Source organism: Oncorhynchus clarkii, chromosome 17 (assembly GCF_045791955.1).
Source record: "Oncorhynchus clarkii lewisi isolate Uvic-CL-2024 chromosome 17, UVic_Ocla_1.0, whole genome shotgun sequence".
NCBI lineage: Eukaryota > Metazoa > Chordata > Actinopteri > Salmoniformes > Salmonidae > Oncorhynchus > Oncorhynchus clarkii.
In genome coordinates, this window is record NC_092163.1 from 49,217,368 (window position 1) to 49,240,585 (window position 23,218).

General features: G+C 43.1%; 1 protein-coding gene across 1 annotated transcript in view; it reads left to right on the forward strand.

Annotated features, from left to right (window-relative positions):
- Positions 1–23,218, forward strand: part of LOC139371024 (inositol 1,4,5-trisphosphate-gated calcium channel ITPR1-like) — a 154,011-nt gene that overhangs the window by 46,454 nt on the left and 84,339 nt on the right. The window contains exons 5-16 of the mRNA XM_071111051.1: positions 463–549; positions 1,170–1,328; positions 7,381–7,479; positions 7,810–7,893; positions 8,119–8,265; positions 8,477–8,572; positions 8,721–8,765; positions 16,309–16,463; positions 20,428–20,527; positions 20,815–20,975; positions 21,372–21,513; positions 21,749–21,907. Of these exons, the coding sequence (XP_070967152.1) occupies positions 463–549; positions 1,170–1,328; positions 7,381–7,479; positions 7,810–7,893; positions 8,119–8,265; positions 8,477–8,572; positions 8,721–8,765; positions 16,309–16,463; positions 20,428–20,527; positions 20,815–20,975; positions 21,372–21,513; positions 21,749–21,907 (1,434 nt within the window). The remainder of the gene's footprint in view (positions 1–462; positions 550–1,169; positions 1,329–7,380; positions 7,480–7,809; positions 7,894–8,118; positions 8,266–8,476; positions 8,573–8,720; positions 8,766–16,308; positions 16,464–20,427; positions 20,528–20,814; positions 20,976–21,371; positions 21,514–21,748; positions 21,908–23,218) is intronic.

Genomic DNA, 23,218 nt, shown 5'->3' on the forward strand with positions numbered 1-23,218 from the left:
GGAGCTCTCTTAGAGAGGATAGGTTTTCTGTCCCCACACTCGTTTGAGGGTGTTCTTATGGAGGATTATATATTTGATGAGGTAATGTTCAGGTCCTTTTATAGACATTTCTGAAGCATACTTTAGTTTCACTACTCCCGTCCCACCTTTCTCTCTCTCTCTCCTAAAACAAAACCATTTAAAGCCTTCTGGAATCTAACTACAGTCATAAAATGATAGATTCAAATCTCGCCTGTGTTACCATGGTGATGTGAGGACAGAGTTTTAGGTTCTAGCATTCCAGTTGACGCTTGCAGGCAACAGCACATGCCGTTGCTACATTCATTTTATTTGAGATTTCTGTCATAGAAAGTATTCCCTCCTACTCAAGTCCATATGTATAGTTATTTGTGCAAAAGCACAGCAATGTTGGTAGTAGCAATAATAATGTCTAACTCTTCACTCTTTCCCTCACTTATGTAGCATGCAGCGGATTTGGAAAAGAAGCAAAACGATTCGGAAAATAAAAAGTTGCTTGGAACGGTGATTCAGTATGGGAACGTCATTCAGGTGTGTGTGTGTGTGTGTGTGTGTGTGTGTGTGTGTGTGTGTGTACATATTCCTTGTCTGCAAGACCGATGTCTGGCTTGTACTCACGGCTGAACGTCACGTCATCAATGAAGCCAATTCATGTCATAATGAGTAACTGTCTCAACACATTCAGTTACAGCTCACATCTCATATTCCAAATTTGTGGCCAATAATGTCATCGTAGCCCACATATTTCTATGGGGTTTTAAAGTGAGGAAAGTATTTTGAGGCTTTCCATCCAATATATTTAGCTGGTTCCAAACTTGGTGAGGAGAGACTGGGAGCCCTGGAGGCATCCATGTGGTTTATGTGTGTTTAGAAATAGAACAGTAACGTGGGAGGATCTAGATAGTTTTTCTAGCTTCAGAATTGAGCATATTCTTTTCTCAGTCAACCTTTCAGTCATAGACTGCTCTGAGAGACTCAAATGTTTTGCATGCTCATAAGGGCAGAGAAAGCCCACACAACACAAGAATACATCATATGAAGATGATGAAGTTCACAAGCAAAACTGTTCAGTATGTTTGTATCACAAAAATGACAGACATAAGTTATTGTATCTTATCGTATAATATTGTATGTTTGCTGTATTCCCCCAGCTCCTTCATTTGAAGAGTAACAAGTACTTGACTGTGAACAAGCGTCTGCCAGCGCTGCTGGAGAAGAACGCCATGAGAGTGATGCTGGACACGGCCGGGAACGAAGGCTCCTGGTTCTACATTCAACCCTTCTACAAGTTGCGCTCCATAGGAGACAGTGTGAGTTCTATATGGTTCTAAAGCTCCACTTCATAGGAGACAGTGTGAGTTCTACTGTATCTATATCATGGTTCTACAAGCTGCGCTCCATAGGAGACCGTGTGAGTTCTATCTACAGTATATGGTTCTGCTCCATAGGTGTTACTGTGAGTTCTATCTATTTAAGCAATAAGGCCAGAGGAGGTGTGGTATATGGCCAATATACCATGGCTCAGGGCTGTTCTAGGGCACGACGCAACACAGAGTGCCTGGATACAGCCCTTAGCTGTTTTATATTGGCCATATACCACAAACCCTGAGGTGTCATACCCATGGTATACGGTCCGATATACCACGGCTGTCAGCCAATCAGCATTCAGGGCTCGATCCACCCAGTTTATAAATGTTTATTTATATAAATCGATCCCTTCTACAAGCTGCGCTCTATAGGAGACAGTGACTTACACCTATGGAAATGATCACATACTGTATGTAGGAATCGCTTGAATCATACTGTGTAAGTCAACTTAAACAAGTACTCAGACTGAGTGAACCAAATGTGTAAGGAAATCTAATATGGTCACAGATAGGGCTGTTATGGTGACCGTATTACTGCCACACCGGCGGTCACGAGACATGACCACAGTCAAATTCCACGTAATCGTTTAGTCACGGTAACTGGTAACTAGGCTTCTCCAAGCTCTGATGTTGCTGATGGTCATTAGTAGCCTACCAAAATTGCTAACTGCCTGGTACTCAGCACTCTATTGTCCCGCTAATCACTCTAACTTCAATGCAAATGTTTTCGAAAATCTAATCAAACACTTCATGAGAGCTCATGTTGCGCAACATTTCTATGCAATTGCGTGAGATAAAACAGTTTTGATGGCCTCTATAAGAAAGAGGATCCCATCAGCTTTCTATAGGCTAGGGCTACTTTTTTTTATTTCTCAACTTTCCTGATAGTAAGCACATTGCTCCTCTTTACAACGGGAGTATAGCCTACCTGGCTGGCATGAAAATGAACCACCGGAAAATACGTCCTCCATTCGCTATTTAAGTGCATAGATGACATGTATTTTTTGCCCCTATTTCGAGACAAGTGTGTGATAATAGTCCATTCTAATTAAAAATACATTTCATATATATTATTTTGTATATGTAAAGACAACATTTAATTCTGAATAGTCTGACGGGTGACAATATTATATAACTCACAAGTGATAGGCTATTGTCACTTGTGAATGATTCCCAGCTTGTGTGACTTTTTCATGTAGCCTAGCCCATAGGCCTATTCATTTTGATAAGGTTTGTATCACAAATAAGGTGGCCAAATAACTTGTTAAAATTAAGTAAATGAATTTGCTTCACAGCTGGTGTAGAGCCTAACTTGCATAGGCGGTGCACAAGTTTAAAGTTTGGGGAAGATCATTTTCACCATAAAAATGCACCTTTATAATAAAGCATTACATGCATAATCACATTTGCGTTCATATTTGAGAATGGTGTTTACCCGCTAAATGATTGTATTTTGGAACATTCACACTTATTCACACTCATACTGCTGTGTGCGCATTGCTGTGCTCATAATGTGAAGAAATAGCCTAATAATTTATCTAAATTTTAAGCTAAATGTTCTGGTCGGTTGCATCAGCCTCATTGCTTTTAAAATGTTTTTTGGATGCTAGTGGTTGTATTAATTTGGGATCTATTGCATCAAACAACTGTCCCAGACTATGTTGGGAACATTTCTTTCTCGTACACAAGGACGAGAAAGTAATAATAATATATTGACATAGACTAGTACTTTTGCTGTTTGTTAGGCCTACTCATCTTGTTGGCTGACGAAAAGTAAATGTGGATAATTCATCCAACGTCTTCAATATGTGCCTCAGAATTCAATAAAGACGTGCGCAGTTGCCTCCACGATATGGCTGTCTTCACTTGTAGCCTGTGAGAAGGACCCGATCACGTGATGGGCATTGGCTAATAAGAATTAAGATATCTGAGAGAGCCATGTGAGTGAGAGGTGCTTTTGCGCACACAGCTGATAATTATTATATTCAGCCCAAGTGCACAACTGTAACTGGCCACAAAAGGCATGTCATTTTTTTTAGGGGGCGTTACGCCCACACAAAGGGGATGCCGCCGGGAAATGTGAGGCATTATCAAGTGCTTGTCAAATTGTGAATGAGAGACTGATGAAGTGTGTAGAGCCTGTGAAAATAAACAAAGCAGAGCTCATGCCTTTCATGCAACTTTTTTCAAATCATCATTAGAGCCGATGCGGCTCTAATGATGATTTGAAAAAAGTTGCATGAAAGGCATGAGCTCTGCTTTGTTTATGATGCATGCAGCCTTAGAATGTATTAAATTGCAAAACATATAGCCCAACATTTGTATCACCACTAAAGTTACATAAATAACTGTAAATTAAGCATTAGGAGGACCTACTTCTTTGTTAACCGCTCAACACAGAATAGACACGTGCACACTCCCTCAAATCGTTTGGAGAAAATGTCCTTTCTGTTTTATTCAGCTATGTTCAATTGTATTCTTCATATTATAAAATAATGCCACGGAATTCTAGGCAAATCTTTTCTGCTAAATAAACTAGTGTATCCCACAACCATGTGGCATAGCCAGATCAGGACCTAACATAAGGACAACTCAGAGTATGCTATTCTGTTCTTCTGAAATAAACTACATTTTCTTTATCATGTGTCTTTAGACCTGTCTAAAATAAAGATTTGATGTATTGTGATGGTGTAGGCTATATTCAATTGATTTAATTAATATTTTTTAAATGTAGATGTTCCAAAGGTCTGCATCAGTGGCTAGTAGGCTATGCCTGGAAACCAGGAGATGCTAAATGTGTTTGTTAATTAACGGTTATTTGCTTGACAATCCCCAGCTGACAAAACTTCATGACCACCACAGCTCCAGATTTTTTTAGTAAATTTTGTTTTATTTTTTTGCAACATGCAGCTTGCAAAACCCTTTGACAAAACGTTTGCACAGTGGCACAGCACATTCATGTCAGTTTTGGGTTGGCGGAATCAAGTTGGCGGGAGGCAGTAGCAACAAAAAGGTTTTCTGCCCAAGATGGTGGCTGTGCATGTGTTTAAAAAACACTGCATTTTACTTTGCTAATAATGAAATAAATATGCATGTTTTCTGAATGATACACACGGTTTTGGAGTGTGTGTAATTATCCACAACTAACTAGGTATTCATTTTGTAGCTTAAGTAGCTATGTTTGCAAAGTTTGTTTACCAGGTTCGCTAGCGTACCAGTTAGCGAGCAAGCTGGCTAAAAGTACTAAATGGTGCATCTAACTACACAGAACAAAAATATAAACATGCAAAAGTTTCAAAGATTTGACTGGGCTACAGTTCATATAAGGAAATCGGTCAATATTAAATAAGTTCATTCGGCCCTAATCGTTGGATTTCACATGGGAATACAGATATCTGTAATATCTGTTGGTCACAGATGCGTTAAAAGAAAAGGTAGGGGCATGGATCAGAAAACCAGTCAATATCTGGTGTGACCATCATTTGCCTCATGCAGCGTGACACATCTCCTTCGTATCGAGTTGATCAGGCTGTTGATTGTGTCCTGTGAAATGTTGTCCCACTCCTCTTCAATGGCTGTGCGAAGTTACTGGATATTGGTGGGAACTGAAACACGCTGTTGTACACGTTGATCCAGAGCATCCCAAACATTCTCAATGGGTGACATGTCTGGTGTGTATGCAGGCCATGGAAACTGGGACATTTTCAGCTTCCAGGAATTGTGCACAGATCTTTGCGACATTGGGCCGTGCATTATCATGCTGAAACATGAGGAGATGAAGGCGGATGAATGGCAGGACAATTGGCCTCAGGTTCGTGTCACGGTATCTCTGTGCATTCAAATTGCCATCGATAAAATCTGATTGTGTTCGTTGTCTGTAGCATATGCCTGCAAATACCATAATCCCACTGCCACCATGGAGCACTCTGTTCACAACGTTGAGATCAACAATCTGCTTGCCCACATGACCCCATACACGCTGTCTGCCACCTGCATGGTACAGTTGAAACCGGGATTCATCTGTGTAGAGCAAACTTCTCCAGTGTGACAGTGGCCATCAAAAGTGAGCATTTGTCCATTGAAGTCGGTTACGACGCTGAACTGCGGTCAAGTCAAGACTCTGAGGACGACAAACACAGCTTCCAATACTCTACTGGATGCAATAAACTGGATGCAGTTTATCACAGTGCCATCTGCCTGTGACTGGAACGAATTGCAAAAATCGTTGAAGTTGGAGACTTTTATCTCCCTCACCAACTTTAAACATCTGCTATCTGAGCAGGTAACCGATCGCTGCAGCTGTATATAGTCCATCGGTATATAGCCCACCCAATTTACCTACCTCATCCCCATACTGTTTTTATTTATTTACTTTTCTGCTCTTTTGCACACCAGTATCTCTACCTGCACATGACCATCTGATCAGTTATCACTCCAGTGTTAATCTGCTAAATTGTAATTATTCGCCTACCTCCTCATGCCTTTTGCACACAATGTATATAGACGATATAGACTTTTTTTCTACTGTGTTATTGACTTGTTTATTGTTTACTCCATGTGTAACTCTGTGTTGTTGTCTGTTCACACTGCTATGCTTTATCTTGGCCAGGTCGCAGTTGTAAATGAGAACTTGTTCTCAACTAGCCTACCTGGTTAAATAAAGGTGAAATAAAAATTAAATAAATAAAAGATGAGCTTCCCTGAGACGCTTTCTGGCAGTTTTTGCAGAAGTTCTTAGGTTGTGCAAACCCACAGTTTCATCAGCTGTCCGGGTGGCTGGTCTCAGAGATCCTGAAGGTGAAGAAGCCGGGTATGGACATATGGTAGAGAAATAAAATGTAATTCTCTGGCAACAGCTCTGATGGACATTCCTGTAGTCAGCATGACAATTGCATGCTCCCTCAAAACTTAGCGTTGTGTGACAAAATGGCATTTTAGAGTGGCCTTTTATTGTTCCCAGCACAAGGTGCACTTGTGTAATGATCATGCTGGTTAATCAGCTTCCTAATATGCCACACCTGTCAGGTTGATGGATTATCTTGGCAAAGCAAAAATGCTCACAAACAGGGATGTAAAACAAATTTTGGCACAAAATTTGAGAGTAATAAGCTTTTTGTGCATATGGAACATTTCTGGGATCTTATTTCAGCTCATGAAACATGGGACCAACACTTTACATGTTGCCTTTTATATTATGGTTTAGTGTCTTAAGTACACTTACTGATATGGAATAATTGCTGATGATCGTTGGTTTTACCTTTTTGTTATTGTTTTGTGAGCTAACATTAGCTTGATGTAGACAAACTTTTTAGCACTACTTTTCTGGAGAGTCACACTGTAGGTATTCCACGAGGCTCATCATCGAGTTGTTACGGATGGATCTCTTCCTCAGGTAACTCTGCCTTACCTGCCTTCACATTAGCGCTGGTACCTACAACAGGTCTTGCACTCGTCTACATTTGGCTCAGCCAATCACACTGCACGTTCTAAACTACAGCATCCTGAACATTTATATCTTGCCCCAATATCTCCTAGGTTTATTATATTCGCCTCCCGTACTGCGCCTCGCTTATTTTTGGTGATAAGTAGCTCGCCCGCCAGTTGCTCAGGTGTCCAGCCACCTGAGCTATATATCAGTTTGCAACAGTCGCTCTCAGTGGATTAAAGCAGCAGAGGCTAGGAGTCATTCTACAACCACAACACAGATGACTGAGCCCAAGTACCAGGTGACTGCAGGTGGAGCCATGACTTGGTTGTTCTAGTAGTAATACATCTAATGAATAGCCCCTGTGGATGAATGATTTAGTTTGGGATTCAGAGCTTCACATAGTATCCTGTATTTGACTGTGGACAGACGCATGCAAATAAGTCTTATTACTGTTTCTTAGCAGCTGACGTGAGTGTGTGTCTCTGCGGGCACATAACGTGTGAATAAGTGTGTGCACACGTGGAAAAAATGCATACTAAATTGTAGTGTATGTATGTTTCATTCCAGGTGGTGATAGGGGACAAAGTGGTCCTGAACCCAGTGAATGCTGGCCAGCCCCTACATGCCAGCACCCATCAGCTTGTGGACAACCCAGGATGTAACGAGGTTAGACCCTCACCCTGTCTGCAGCTCATCTCCTCTATGTTTTATAGATGGCTGTGTGGGAGTATACTGTATGTAGAGAATTTATAGAAGTCTGTGTAGTGTGTACTGTTATTGGGCCCCTCCTACCATATTAGACAATACACCACTGTGGCATGGTCCTCCACATTTGCATCAATTATTTATAGGATTTGCATTAAGCTCTAGCCTACAGCTTATTCTGTGAGAATGGTGTGCTGCTCTGTAGTTATTAGAGCACCAGTGATAATTTCTGTTATTAAAGGATTAAACTGGTAATCCTGTGGAACTCTTTTTCCCTGTTTTGTGTTTCAGGTGAACTCGGTCAACTGTAACACCAGCTGGAAGATCGTGCTGTTCATGAAATGGAGTGACAATCAGGAGATCATTCTAAAAGGGGTTGGTTTTATCACAGTTCTCAACCAATCAGGCCTGATTTTCACAGTTGACTTTTCCTTGATTTGGACCATCATCCAATCAATATGAATGAGAAAATAATGGTTCAACGAACCCGGTATCCCAGTTGAAGACTGTTAATTGTTAGCCATAAAATCTAGCCCAAGGCAGAGTAACACTTCCCTAGCAGTCTCTATGGTAACAACCTTCCTGTCTGTCTGTTGCCAGGGCGACGTGGTGCGCCTGTTCCATGCGGAACAGGAGAAGTTCCTCACCTGTGACGACCACCGTAAAAAACAATATGTCTTCCTGCGCACCACCGGACGCCAGTCGGCTACCTCTGCAACCAGCAGCAAAGCCTTATGGGAGGTGGAGGTGTGGAGGAAGTGCACATGGAAATAGAATTTGTAGGCCCCTCAGATCATGGCAGTTTGACTGCTCCCTCGCAACTGCCAATTTATGGTCACTAAAAGTTACATTTGACTTTAAAGTTTATATGGTCTGACAAGTTGTTAGAATGTGCAATAACACAACTCCAGCATGAGATATGACATGTGACTGATGCCTGTGTTTCTACTCATGATAGGTGGTGCAGCATGATCCATGTCGAGGCGGAGCTGGCTACTGGAACAGTCTGTTCAGGTTCAAACACCTGGCCACTGGACACTACCTGGCTGCAGAGGTCAGTAACACTGCCTTTACAACACGCACACACACACCCTTGCGGTACCTACAACACAGGTCAAAATCATATTGATCTTTAATTTTTACCAGGGTAGTAATCTCGAGCTTACTCCTTATATGTATGTACTGTTGTGTGTGTTTTCCAGGTGAACCCTGACTATGAGGAGGAGTGCCTGGAGTTCCGCTCCTCAGTAAGTCACATTGTCCTGTTCTGGTAGCAGTGGGCTCTGGAGGAATGATGAATACTGTGGATCATCTGAACCAGATACAGTATTCTGCTCTGACCGTGTTTTCCTGTGTCCCACTGAATGAACCGACCCAACGTCTTCAGTCACAACCCAACGTCTTCAGTCACCGTTGACACAATGTGAAATGAATCAGCCACATACCACTAGTGTGTCCCAGGAAACAATGATCATTGTAACTCTTCTAACTTGTGTACCTCCGCTTGAACACCATGTCACAGTAATGAGCACTTCCCCAGAACCACGATTAGATGGCGGTGTCTGCATAGAGAAGTATCAAATCAAAGTTTATTTGTCACGTGCGCCGAATACAACGGGTGTAGACCTTACAGTGAAATGCTTACTTACAGGCTCTTACCAACAGAGCAGAGAAAAAAAGTGTGTGTGTGTGTGTGTAGGTAAGTAAAGAAATCAAACAATAGTAAAAACACATTTGAAAATAAGAGTAGTAAGGCTATATACAGACACCGGTTAGTCAGGCTTATTGAGGTAGTATGTACATGTGGGTATGGTTAAAGTGACTATGCATATATGATGAACAGAGAGTAGCAGTAGTGTAAAAAGAGGGGTTGGCGGGTGGTGGGACACAATGCAGATAGCCCGGTTAGCCAATGTGCGGGAGCACTGGTTGGTCAGGCCAATTGAGGTAGTATGTACATGAATGTATAGTTAAAGTGACTATGCATATAAGATAAACAGAGAGTAGCAGCAGCGTAAAAGAGGGGTTGGGGGGGGCACACAATGCAAATAGTCCAGGTAACCACTTGGTTACCTGTTCAGGAGTCTTATGGCTTGGGGGTAAAAACTGTTGAGAAGCCTTTTTGTCCTAGACTTGGCACTCCGGTATCGCTTGCCATGCAGTAGTAGAGAGAACAGTCTATGACTGGGGTGGCTGGGATCTTTGACAATTTTCAGGGCCTTCCTCTGACACCGCCTGGTGTAGAGGTCCTGGATGGCAGGCAGCTTTGCACCAGTGATGTACTGGGCTGTACACACTACCGTCTCAAGTGCCTTGCGGTTGGAGGCCAAGCAATTGCCGTACCAGGCAGTGATGCAACCGGTCAGGATGCTCTCGATGGTGCAGCTGTAGAACCTTTTAAGGATCTCAGGACCCATGCCAAATCTTTTTAGTTTCCTGAGGGGGAATAGGCTTTGTCGTGCCCTCTTCACAACTGTCTTGGTGTGTTTGGACCATTCTAGTTTGTTGTTGATGTGGACACCAAGGAATTTGAAGCTCTCAACCTGCTCCACTACAGCCCCGTCGATGAGAATGGGGACGTGCTCGGTGCTCCTTTTCCTGTAGTCCACAATCATCTCCTTGGTCTTGGTTACGTTGAGGGATAGGTTGTTATTCTGGCACCACCCAGCCAGGTCTCTGACCTCCCTATAGGCTGTCTCGTCATTGTCGGTGATCAGGCCTACCACTGTTGTGTCGTCAGCAAACGTAATGATAGTGTTGGAGCCGTGCCTGGCCATGCAGTCGTGGGTGAACAGGGAGTACAGGAGGGGACTGAGCATGCACCTTGGGGAGCTCCAGTGTTGAGGATCAGCGTGGCAGATGTGTTGCTACCTACCCTCACCACCTGGGGGGTGGCCCATCAGGAAGTCCAGGATCCAGTTGCAGAGGCAGGTGTTTAGTCCCGGGTTCCTTAGCGTAGTGATGAGCTTTGAGGGTACTATGGTGTTGAATACTGAGCTGTAGTCATTGAATAGCATTCTCACATATGTGTTCCTTTTGTCCAGGTGGGAAAGGGCAGTGTGGAGTGCAATAGAGATTGCGTCATCTGTGGATCTGTTTGGGCGGTATCTAGGGTTTCTGGGATAATGGGTTTCTGGGATAATGGTGTTGATGTGAGCCATGACCAGCCTTTCAAAGCACTTCATGGCTACGGACGTGAGTGCCACTGTCTGTAGTCATTTAGGCAGGTTGTCTTTGTGCTCTTGGGCACAGGGACTATGGTGGTCTGCTTGAGGCATGTTGGTATTACAAACTCAATCAGGGACATGTTGAAAATGTCAGTGAAGACACCTGCCAGTTAGTCAGCACATGCCCAGAGCACACATCCTGGTAATCCATCTGGCCCCGCAGCCTTGTGAATGTTGACCTGTTTAAAGGTCTTAGTCACGTCGGCTACGGAGAGCGTGATCACCCAGTCGTCCGGAACAGCTGATGCTCTCATGCATGCCTCAGTGTTGCTTGCCTCGAAGCGAGCATAGAAGTGATTTGGCTTGTCTGGTAGGCTTGTGTCACTGGGCAGCTCGCGGCTGTGCTTCCCTTTGTATTCTGTAATAGTTTGCAAGCCCTGCCACATCCGACGAGCGTCGGAGCCGGTGTAGTAGGATTCAATCTTAGCCCTGTATTGACGCTTTGCCTGTTTGATGGTTCGTCACAGGGCATAGCGGGATTTCTTGTAAGCTTCCGGGTTAGAGTCCCGCACCTTGAAAGCGGCAGCTCTACCCTTTAGCTCAGTGCGAATGTTCCCTGTAGTCCATGGCTTCTGGTTGGGGTATGTAGGTACAGCCACTGTGGGGACGACGTCCTCAATGCACTTATTGAAAAAGCCAGTGACTGATGTGGTGTATTCCTCAATGTCATCGGAAGAGTCCCGGAACATGTTCCAGTCTGTGATAGAAAAACAGTCCTGTAGTTTAGCATCTGCTTCATCTGACCATTTCTGTATAGACCGAGTCACTGGTGCTTCCTGCTTTAATTTTTGCTTGTAAGCAGGAATCAGGAGGATAGAGTTGTGGTCGGATTTACCAAATGGAGGGCGAGGGAGAGCTCTGTACGCATCTCTGTCTGTGGAGTACAGGTGATCTAGAATTTTTTTTCTGTCTGGTTGCACATTTAACATGTTGATTTTTGGTAGAACTGATTTAAGTTTCCCTGCATTAAAGTCTCCGGCCACTAGGAGCGCCGCCTCTGGGTGAGTGGTTTCCTGTTTGCTTATTTCCTTATACAGCTGGCTGAGTGCGGTCTTAGTGCCGGCATCTGTCTGTGGTGGTAAATAAACAGCCACAAAAAGTATAGCTGAGAACTCTCTAGGCAAGTAGTGTGGCCTGCAATTTATCATAATATACTTTTGTTTGCAAATATGTGCTGTTCTATCCTGCCCGGTGCAGCGTGTATCCCGCTAGCTGAATATCCATGTCGTTATTCAGCCACGATTCTGTGAAACATAGGATATTATAGTTTTTGATGTCCCGTTGGTAGGATATTCGTGATCGTACCTCATCTAGTTTATTGTCCAATGATTGCACGTTGGCGAGTAATATTGAATGTAACGGCAGCTTTCCTAGTTGCCTTCTGTGGGTCTGGACGAGGCGTCCGGCTCTTCTTCCTCTGTGGTTCCATTTGCGAATAATTGGGATGTCTGCACTGTGGGGTGTTTGGAGAATATCGTGTGAGTCGTGCTTGCTGCTGTTGTTGTTGGTGTGGAAAAAATCGTTGTCTAATCCGAGGTGAGTGATCGCTGTCCTGATATCTAGAAGCTCTTTTCTGCCGTAAGATACGGTTGCAGAAACATGATGTACAAAATCATTTACAAATATCGTGAAAAAAAACACATAATAGCACAATTGGTTAGGAGACCGTAAAACGGCGGCCACCTCCTCCGGCGCCATTTTTCACAGTGTCTAGTGAGGGCTGTTAACTTTGCCTGGCTACCCAAACTCCTTGCTCTGGCCAATTGCTATGCCACGCCCATGGACGGTGTTCTTTTTTTTTCTCCTTAATGAGGCTTGCTCTGAGTACATTTCAGCCTATTTCTAGAGAGCATTCATATTTTAACCGTTCTGTTTGGTCCCAGAAACCGATGGGTTGGGCTAGAGCCAAAGCACATGTGGGTAAAGCCACAGAGTTTCTAAACCCAGGGGCGCAACATCGCAAGACTTCCGGGAATGCTTGCAAAACAGACCAAGTAGACCGGTTTAGGGTTTGAGAAGTCAATGTAAGTGAAATATTCTTCCTTAGTTGTTAGTTTTCCTGAAATCTAAATGCACAGCCTGACCAATGTCTTTAGTAGAACATGTTATTAGTCCAACCTCATGAAAGGAATGAGGAATACCTTTGATTTGATGGCCTGCACATGTGCAGTTCCGCGCCAGACGACCGATAAACCCGATGACGTGTTTCTATGCATGAGCTTTGGAAGCCAACGTCGCTATGACATCGCCTATAAGTGTGGTTGAGGATTTCTATTGAAGAAGCAGTTTCTGAGTGGTGTACAACACCACTCATTTTGACGTCACCAAAAACAAATTCAACGATGAGCAGTGGAAGAATTCATTTTGAGTCGTCAGGCAACTGTTACCTGCCTTTAGCCAACAGATGGCAGTCTACCACTAGGAATGATCTCAATTGCACAATTGTCTCTACAAAACACAGGACTACATAGTAAGTACTGATGCACTAGTCGCATTAGTCTGCGTTTACACAGGCAATCCAATTCGTATCTTTTTTCACTAATTGGTCTGTTGACCAGTCAGATTAGATCTGAAAAAAAAGATATGTCAAAAGATCGGATGTGATTGGTCAAAAGACCAATTAGTGGAAAAAGGTTCAGAATTGGGCTGCCTGTGTAAACGCAGCCTTTGTCAACACATGGTTGAACAAGCTTGTATGACTAACAGAGCAGGGAACTGAGGGCTGTCTCCATGCCTGGTGTGTGTCTGTCCCTGGCTCTATGGGGATGAACATACAGTTGAAGTCGGAAGTTTACATACACCTTAGCCAAATACATTTCAACTCAGTTTTTCACAATTCCTGACATTTAATCCTAGTCAAAATGCTCTGTCTTAGGTCAGTTAGGATAACCACTTTATTTTAAGAATGTGAAATGTCAGAATAATAGTAGAGAATGATTTATTTAATCTTTTATGTCTTTCATCACATTCCCAGTGGGTCAGAAGTTTACATTCACTCAATTAGTATTTGGTAGCATTGCCTTTAAATTGTTTAACTTGGGTCAAATGCTTTGGGTAGCCTTCCACAAGCTTCCCACAATAAGCTGGGTGAATTTTGTCCCATTCCTCCTGACAGACCTGGTGTAACTGAGTCAGGTTTGTAGGCCGCCTTGCTCGCACACGCTTTTTCAGTTCTGCCCACAACTCTTCTATAGGATTGAGGTCAGGGCTTTGTTATGGCCACTCTAATACCTTGACTTTGTTGTCCTTAAGCCATTTTGTCACAACTTTGGAAGTATGCTTGGGGTCATTGTCCATTTGGAAGACCCATTTGCAACCAAGCTTTAACTTCCTGACTGATGTCTTGAGATGTTGCTTCAATATATCCACATAATTTTCCAGCCTCATGAAGCCATCTATTTTGTGAAGTGCACCAGTCCCTCCTACAGCAAAGCACCCCCACAACATGATGCTGCCACCCCCGTGCTTCACAGTTGGGATGGTGTTCTTCGGCTTGCAAGGCTCCCACTTTTTCATCCAAACATAACGATGGTGATTATGGCCAAACAGTTCTATTTTTGTTTCATCAGACCAGAGGACATTTCTCCAAAAAGTACGATCTTTGTCCCCATGTGCAGTTGCAAACCATAGTCTGGCTTTTTTATAGCGGTTTTGGAGCAGTGGCTTCTTCCTTGCTGAGCGGCCTTTCAGGTTATGTCGATATAGGACTCTTTTTTTACTGTGGGATATAGATACTTTTGTACCTGTTTCCTTCAGCATCTTCACAAGGTCCTTTGCTGTTGTTCTGGGATTGATTTGCACTTTTCCCACCAAAGTACATTCATTTCTAGGAGACAGAACGCGTCTCCTTCCTTAGCGGTATGATGGCTGCGTGGTCCCATGGTGTTTATACTTGCGTACTATTGTTTGTACAGATGAATATGGTACCTTCAGGCATTTGGAAATTGCTCCCAAGGATGAACCAGACTTGTGGAGGTCTACAATTTTTTTTCTGAGGTCTTGGCTGATTTATTTTGATTTTCAAATGACGTCAAGCAAAGAGGCACTGAGTTTGAAGGTAGATCTTGAAATACATCCACAGGTACACCTCTAATTGACTCAAATTATGTCAATTAGCCTATCAGAAGCTTCTAAAGCAATGACATCATTTTCTGGAATTGTCCAAGCTGTTTAAAGGTACAGTCAACTTAGTGTATGTAAACTTCTGACCCACTGCAATTGTGATACAGTGAAATAATCTGTCTGTAAACATTTGTTGGGAAAATTACTTGTGTCATGCACAAAGTAGATGTCCTAACCAGCTTGCCAAAACTATAGTTTGTTAATAGAAATTTGCGGAGTGGTTGAAAAACCAGTTTTAATGACCCCAACCTAAGTGTATGTAAACTTCAAACTTCAACTGTATACCGAAGCCGAGCCAAGTTATACCGCACTGGCCTGGTTATGAATCCACCATGTAGTTGCTTGACAGGATGACGTAAAAAGAAAATCACCAAGCCAGAACAGTGCGGTTCGGGTCAATATCATAAAGTCAAAAGGGTAATGCGTTACTAGACAATCATCCACTCTACAATAGTGACCATGTGAACACAGCGGAAGACCCACACTTATAAAAGAGCTGCAGTTTAACCAGATAATTATACTAAATTACTTATTACTCTAATTACTGAAATTAATATTTATACATATTTGTTGATATTTCAGTGATTAACACTGATTTGATACTTCACAATACACCAGAATGTCTCTTTTGGCCTTTAAAACTTCCTACAATTAGTAGGTCATGAGGTTTAGTGCAGTATATTGAATTAAGCCTATAGAGTTCTATTGGTCTAAATTAGATTTTTTTTTAAACAAGAAATTGGATCAAATTGATGTTCTCACATTGTGGTGAATGAAAAGATCCCTTTGAGTTGTGATTCTCTTATCTTCTTCAGTCAGTTCCTGCCCAGGATTTGAGCTTTAGGTCATTGATCTAGGAATTTCACAGGAAGCTGACCCATGTGTGTGCGACCTGAACTTTTAACGTTTCTATTACAAAACTTAACCCATGTACAATGAGTATACCAAACATTAGTAACACCTTCCTAATATTGAGCCCCCCCCCAGTTGTGTCAAGTTGGCTGGATGTCCTTTGGGTGGTGGACGATTCTTGATACACACGTTGCAGTTCTTGACACAAACTGGTACGCCTGGCGCCTACAACCATACCCTGTTCAAAGGCACATACATTTTTGTCTTACTCATTCTCCCCCTGAATGGTACACAATCCATGTCTCAATTGTCTCAAGGCTTGAAAATGACTATTTAACCTGTGTCCTCCCCTTCATCTACGTTGATTTGAAATGGATTTAACAAGTTACATCGATAAGGGATCATAGCTTTCCCCCTGGTCAGTGTATCTCATGGAAAGAGGTGTTCTTATTGTTTTGTATACTCAGTGTATACTGATGGTCTGTCAATTATTTTACTCTTCATAATCATTGATTCTGGTCTTCAGTGCCCATGTCTATGTTGCTGTACAGTGACCTGACGAGACTGTGTTTCCATGTTGTGTCTCCAGCTGGACTCTGAGCAGGTCGACCTCCGCGCCCGCCTCAGGAACCCCCAGGAGAAGGTCATGTATACCCTGGTGTCTGTCCCTGAAGGCAATGACATCTCCTCCATTTTTGAGCTGGACCCTACCACTTTGAGAGGGGGGGACTCCCTGGTGCCCAGGTAGGACTTTGAGCTGGAGCCTACCATGCTAAGAGGAGGCAATTTCCTGGTGCCCAGATAGGACTTTAGGGCCACATAGTCTGCCGCTAAGCAGCCCCCCGCAGTTCACATTGTGCGAAAAGACCCTATTACTCATAATACTTTCAGAGGAATTTACCATTGTTCTAATAAGAAACGTCTCTTTTTACTACATCCATGAGAATTTGTTGATTTTAAAATACATCCTGTGTTGTTGTCATGTGCAAAGGTGAGTGACCAGGCTGTATTTGTCAGGGCTGGGGTCAATTTGAGTTGAAGTCAGTCAATTGAGGAATTAAACTGAAATTCCAATTCAACAATTGAAACATTGTGTGTCATGACTGTGTGTCTGGAAAGTCCTAAACAAACAGTGACTGTTGATGTAGATCAGATTCTAATGAAAATGTTGCAATATGAAAAGGAAACAGTCATGTTCCTCCCCCTGGAAGGACACACACACACATAGATAAATAAATATATCTATATACAATGGGGCAAAAAAGTATTTAGTCAGCCACCAATTGTGCAAGCTCTCCCACTTAAAAAGATGAGGCCTGTAATTTTCAGCATAGGTACACTTCAACTATGACAGACAAAATGAGGAAAAAAAATCCAGAAAATCACATTGTAGGATTTTTAATGAATTTATTTGCAAATGATGGTGGAAAATAAGTATTTGGTCAATAACAAAAGTTTATCTCAATACTTTGTAATACACCCTTTGTTGGCAATGACAGAGGTCAAACGTTTTCTGTAAGTCTTCACAAGGTTTTCACACACTGTTGCTGGTATTTTGGCCCATTCCTCCATGCAGATCTCCTCTAGAGCAGTGATGTTTTGGGGCTGTTGCTGGGCAACACGGACTTTCAACTCCCTCCAAAGATTTTCTATAGGGTTGAGATCTGGAGACTGGCTAGGCCACTCCGGGACCTTGAAATGCTTCTTACGAAGCCACTCCTTTGTTGCCCGGGCGGTGTGTTTGGGATCATTGTCATGCTGAAAGACCCAGCCACGTTTCATCTTCAATGCCCTTGCTCTGATGGAAGGAGGTTTTCACTCAAAATCTCACGATACATGGCCCCATTCATTCTTTCCTTTACACGGATCAGTCGTCCTGGTCCCTTTCGCAGAAAAACAGCCCCAAAGCATGATGTTTCCACCCCCATGCTTCACAGATGCAACTCATCGTGTTTGGAGGACAAAGAATGCTGAGTTGAGTTTTTACCAAAAAGTTATATTTTGGTTTCATCTGACATCTTCTGGATCATCCAAATGCTCTTTAGCAAACTTCAGATGGGCCTGGACATGTACTGGCTTAAGCAGGGGGGCACGTCTGGCACTGCAAGATTTGAGTCCCTGGCGTCGTAGTGTGTTACTGATGGTAGGCTTTGTTACTTTGGTCCCAGCTCTCTGCAGGTCATTCACTAGGTCCCCCCGTGTGGTTCTGGGATTTTTGCTCACCGTTCTTGTGATCATTTTGACACCACGGGGTGAGATCTTGCGTGGAGACCCAGATCGAGGGAGATTATCAGTGGTCTTGTATGTCTTCCATTTCCTAATAATTGCTCCCACAGTTGATTTCTTCAAACCAAGCTGCTTACCTATTGCAGATTCAGTCTTCCCAGCCTGGTGCAGGTCTACAATTTTGTTTCTGGTGTCCTTTGACAGCTCTTTGGTCTTGGCCATAGTGGAGTTTGGAGTGTGACTGTTTAAAGTTGTGAACAGGTGTCTTTTATACTGATAACAAGTTCAAATAGGTGCCATTAATACAGGTAACGAGTGGAGGACAGAGGAGCCTGTGAGAGCCAGAAATCTTGCTTGTTTGTAGGTGACCAAATACTTATTTTCCACCATAATTTGCATATAAATTCCTTAAAAATCCTACAATGTGATTTTCTGGATTTTTTTTCTCATTTTGTCTGTCATAGTTAGTGTACCTATGATGAAAATTACAGGCCTCTCTCATCTTTTTAGGTGGGAGAACTTGCACAATTGGTGGCTGACTAAATATTATTTTGCACCACTGTATCTGTACAGTCCAGTAAAAAGTTTGGATTTTCTTTATTTTTACAATTTTCTACATTATATAATAATAGTGAAGACATCAAAACTATAACATAACACATATGGAATCATGTAGGAAACAAAACGTGTTTTATATGCTTTTCCAACAGTCTTGAAGGAGTTTTCACATGTTCGGAGCACTTGTTGGCTGCTTTTCCACTCTGTAGTCCAACTCATCCCAAACCATCTCAATTGGGTTGAGGTTAGGTGATTGTGGAGGCCAGGTCATATGATGCAGTACTCCATCACTCTCCTTCTTGGTCAAATAGCCCTTACACAGCCTGGAGGTGTTTGTTTGGTCATTGTCCTGTTGAAAAACAAATGATCGTTCCACTAAGCACAAACCAGATGGGATGGCGTATAGTTGCAGAATGCTGCAGTAGCCATACTAGTTAAGTGTGCCTTGAATTCTAAATAAATCACTGACAGTGTCACCAGCAAAGCACCATCACACCTCCTCTTCCATGCTTCACGGTAGGAACCACTCATGCGGAGATCATCCGTTCACCTACTCTGTGTCTCACAAGTACATGGTGGTTGGACTCATTAGACAAAAGGACAGATTTGCACCGGTCTAATGTCCATTACTCGTGTTTCTTGGCCCAAGCAAGTCTCTTCTTATCATGGTTTCTTTGCAGCAATTTGACCATGAAGGCTTGATTCACGCAATCTCCTCTGAACAGTTGATATTGAGATGTGTCTGTTACTTGAATTTTGTGAAGCATTTATTTGGGCTGTAATCTGAGGTGCAGTTAACTCTAATGAACTTATGTTTTGCAGCAGATGTAACTCTGGGTCTTCCTCTCCTGTGGCGGTCCTCATGAGAGCAAGTTTCATCATTGCGCTTGAAGTAATGATGGACTGTTGTTTCCCTTTGCTTATTTGAGCTGTTCTTGCCATAATATGGACTTGGTATTTTACCAAATAGGGCTATCGTCTGTATACCACCCCTACCTTGTCACAACACAACTGATTGGCTCAAAAGCTTTAAGAAGGAAAGAAATTCCGCAAATGAACTTCTATCAAGGCACACCTGTTAATTTTAATGCATTTTAATGCATTTAATGCATTCATGAAGCTGGTTGAGAGAATTCCAAGATTGTGCAAAGCTGTCATCAAGGCTGGCTATTTTGAAGAATCTCAAATATAGAATATAATTTTGATTTCTACAATGTAGAAAATAGTACAAATAAAGAAAAACCTTGAATGAGTAGGTGTGTCCAAACTTTTCACTGGTCGGTGTTTGGTGTTTGTTCGTTATCAGACACATTTAGTTGATTTCAAGTGGAATTCCCCCATTTAAACACATTTCTGTTCTCACTTTCAGTGGAAAGGGTGAGTGGGCTGTGTTAGGGTCATGGAGTGTTCAGAATCTGTTGACATTGGACAGGTCTGAGCCTGTGTTTTGGAGAGGGTAGGGAGGATTTCCGTCTTGGGAGAGTAGGTGAGGGAGTTTCATGAGGTCATGAAGCAATAAAGTGTGTGCGTGTCTGTGTCTTGTTTTTGACTTCCAAGCTGACTGTACAGTAGGGAGGGTTTGACTTGCAGTAACCAGTGTTACTGTTTCATGTTGGTTGTGAGGGTGCAAGGACTGGTGACGTTGATGAAGGAGAAGATGTTTGGTTTTATTTTTGTTGAGATTTATACAGGTACTGTAAGATGTTTGGTTTACAGTAACCACTCTTATTATGATATCCCTCTCTGTACTGGAATACATCAGAAAATATACATTTTTCAATATTTAATCAGAGGCACATGTCTGTTCCCCTGTTTGGTATGGGACTTCTTAGTATGTGTTATAGTGGGCCTAGCCCAGTAATGACATTAATTCTTGACTCACAATGCTCATTGTGTGTGTGTGCGTGTGTGTGCATGCACCCAGGAACTCGTATGTGAGGCTCAGACACTTGTGCACCAACACATGGGTCCACAGCACTAACCACCCCATCGACAAGGAAGAGGAGAAACCGGTCATGTTACGTGTGAGTGACAGCTCAACCAGCCAATCTCCATTAAGACCAGACAGTTTGAGACCTTACCAATAGTCTGTCAAACCCAATCTTTAACTACTTTATATCATGTTTTCTGTGTGTCCCACTTAAATCTTTCCAACACAAACATTTCATAATATAATAATACCCTCACGTTAGATCTGACCACCGGATGCACAAATGATTCATTTTCTATTTGTGAGTTTTACTTACTAGAATTCACTTAATTTTACAATCCTAATTAACTCATCAGTTTCTCACAATGTTGTTATTTTTAGATCGGCACATCAGCACTGAAAGAAGACAAAGAGGCGTTTGCCATTGTACCCGTCTCGCCCGCTGAAGTCAGAGATCTTGACTTTGCGAATGATGCCAGTAAAGTGTTGGCGTCCATCGCAGGCAAACTGGAGAAGGGCACCATCACTCAGAACGAGAGGAGGTACACGGCAGCTATTTTAGTGCTCACTATGTGTTCTTTACCTCTTCAATGTAGGCACAAAACCATTCCAGGATGGAATGTCCTTGGAACTCTGGGTATCAACATGGCCCTCATTAAGAATTCTAAATCTCAAAGAATCTTCATGTGCGCTCCCGAGTGGCGCAGCACTGCATCTCAGGGCTCAAGGCGTCACTACAGACCCTTGTTTGATTCCAGGCTGTATTACAACCAGCCGTGATTGGGAGTCCCATAGGGCGGCGCACTATTGGCCCAGCGTCGTCTGGTTTAGGGTTTGGCCGGGGTAGGCTGTCATTGTAAATAAGAATTTGTTCTTAACTGACTTGCCTAATTAAATAAAGGCTAAAATAAAAAAAAATCTTCCTGTGTGTCCTCCAGGGCAGTGACCAAGCTTCTGGAGGACCTGGTGTTCTTCGTGGTGGACATCCCCAATAATGGCCAAGATGTTTTGGAAATCATGGTCAACAAGCCCAACCGAGAGAGACAGAAACTCATGAGGGAACAGAATATCCTCAAACAGGTAGAGGACAATGTCATTCATAAGGGACAACTAGAACGTCCACAGACTGAAAGGGTGAAAAAGTCTACTTCATTCCTTTTCAATGTTGATCCATTGGGATGCAAGCTCCTTTGTCTTCTATTAAACTCTGTTCAACAAAGTATAACAAACTGTCAGACTTTGCCAAACATTTTTCCAAACAAATGTATTTTTTAACCTGATGGACTATCATCCAATGGGTGGAATTTCTCTCTAGATCTTCAAGCTACTGCAGGCTCCATTCACAGACAGTGGGGATGGGCCCATGCTGCGATTAGAGGAGCTGGCTGACCAGCGCCACGCCCCCTTCAGGCACATCTGCCGCCTGTGTTACCGTGTGTTACGCCACTCCCAACAGGACTACCGCAAGAACCAGGTACGCAGCTCAGTAACTGTCAGGCCTACTGGTCTGGGCCTACGATAGCCACACAAGGACACACATGACAGTTCACATGACTGGTCTGGTCCCAAAACAACCACTACCCCAACCTTATCCCTAGCCCCTTAACCGAACCCATACTCTTTCAGTGTTTGCTGATCTGAAGATGCTAAATGAGCGTGTAAGCAGTATGATGATGTTCCCCTAATTCAATTGGAAGCCTGAGTGGAGCTATATCCATTTGACTTATATACACCTACAGTACCTGGTTCGATTAGACCTGCAGACCCTAGCGGGCTTTAGTAGAGGAATGACATAGGGGTTGTTTTCACGTGGTGTTTTGGACTGTGTGTTCCGGCAGACAGGGACTTAACCTATAGCCAAAATATCGAGCCACAGCACTTATACAATTAGCCTAAACTGTATGATGGCATTTAGCTGTAATTGAATGTGCTCTTCAGTCAGTGTGTCAAGTATTCTCAAATCGAATTTTATTAGTCACATGCGCCGAATACAACAGGTTACAGTGAAATGCTTACTTACGAGCCCCTAACCGACAGTGCTGTTTCAAAATATATTTTTATCTCTTATTCTTATCAGTAACAAGTAATTAAAGAGCAGCAGTAAAAAATAACAATATATATACAGGGGGGTGCCGGTACAGAGTCGATGTGCGGGGGCACTGGTTAGTTGAGGTAGTATGTACATGTAGGTAGAGTAGAATTAAAGTGACTATGTATAGATGACAACGGAGAGTGGCAGTGGTGAGGTGAGGAGGGGGGGGGGGGGGGGAATGCGACTAGTCTAGGTATCCATTTGACTAGATGTTCAGGAGTCTTATGGCTTGGGGGTAGAAGCTGTTTAGAAGCCTCTTGGACCTAGACTTGGTGCTCCGGTACCGCTTGCCGTGTGGCAGCAGAGAGAACAGTCTATGACTAGGGTGGCTGGATTCTAGGGCCTTCCTCTGACACCGGCTGGTATAGAGGACCTAGATGGCAGGAAGCTTTGCCCAAGTGATGTACTGGGCTGTTCGCACTACCCTCTGTAGTGCCTTGCAGTCAGAGGCCGAGCAGTTGCCATACCAGGTGGTGATGCAACCAGTCAGGATGCTCTCGATGGTGCAGCTGTAGAACCTTTTGAGGATCCTGAGGGGGAATAGGTTTTGTCATGCCCTCTTCACAACTATCATGGTGTGCTTGGACCATGTTAGTTTGTTGGTGATGTGGACACCAAGGAACTTGAAGCTCTCAACTTGTTCCACTGCAGCCCCATCGACGAGAATGGGGGCGTGCTCGGTCCTCTTTTTCC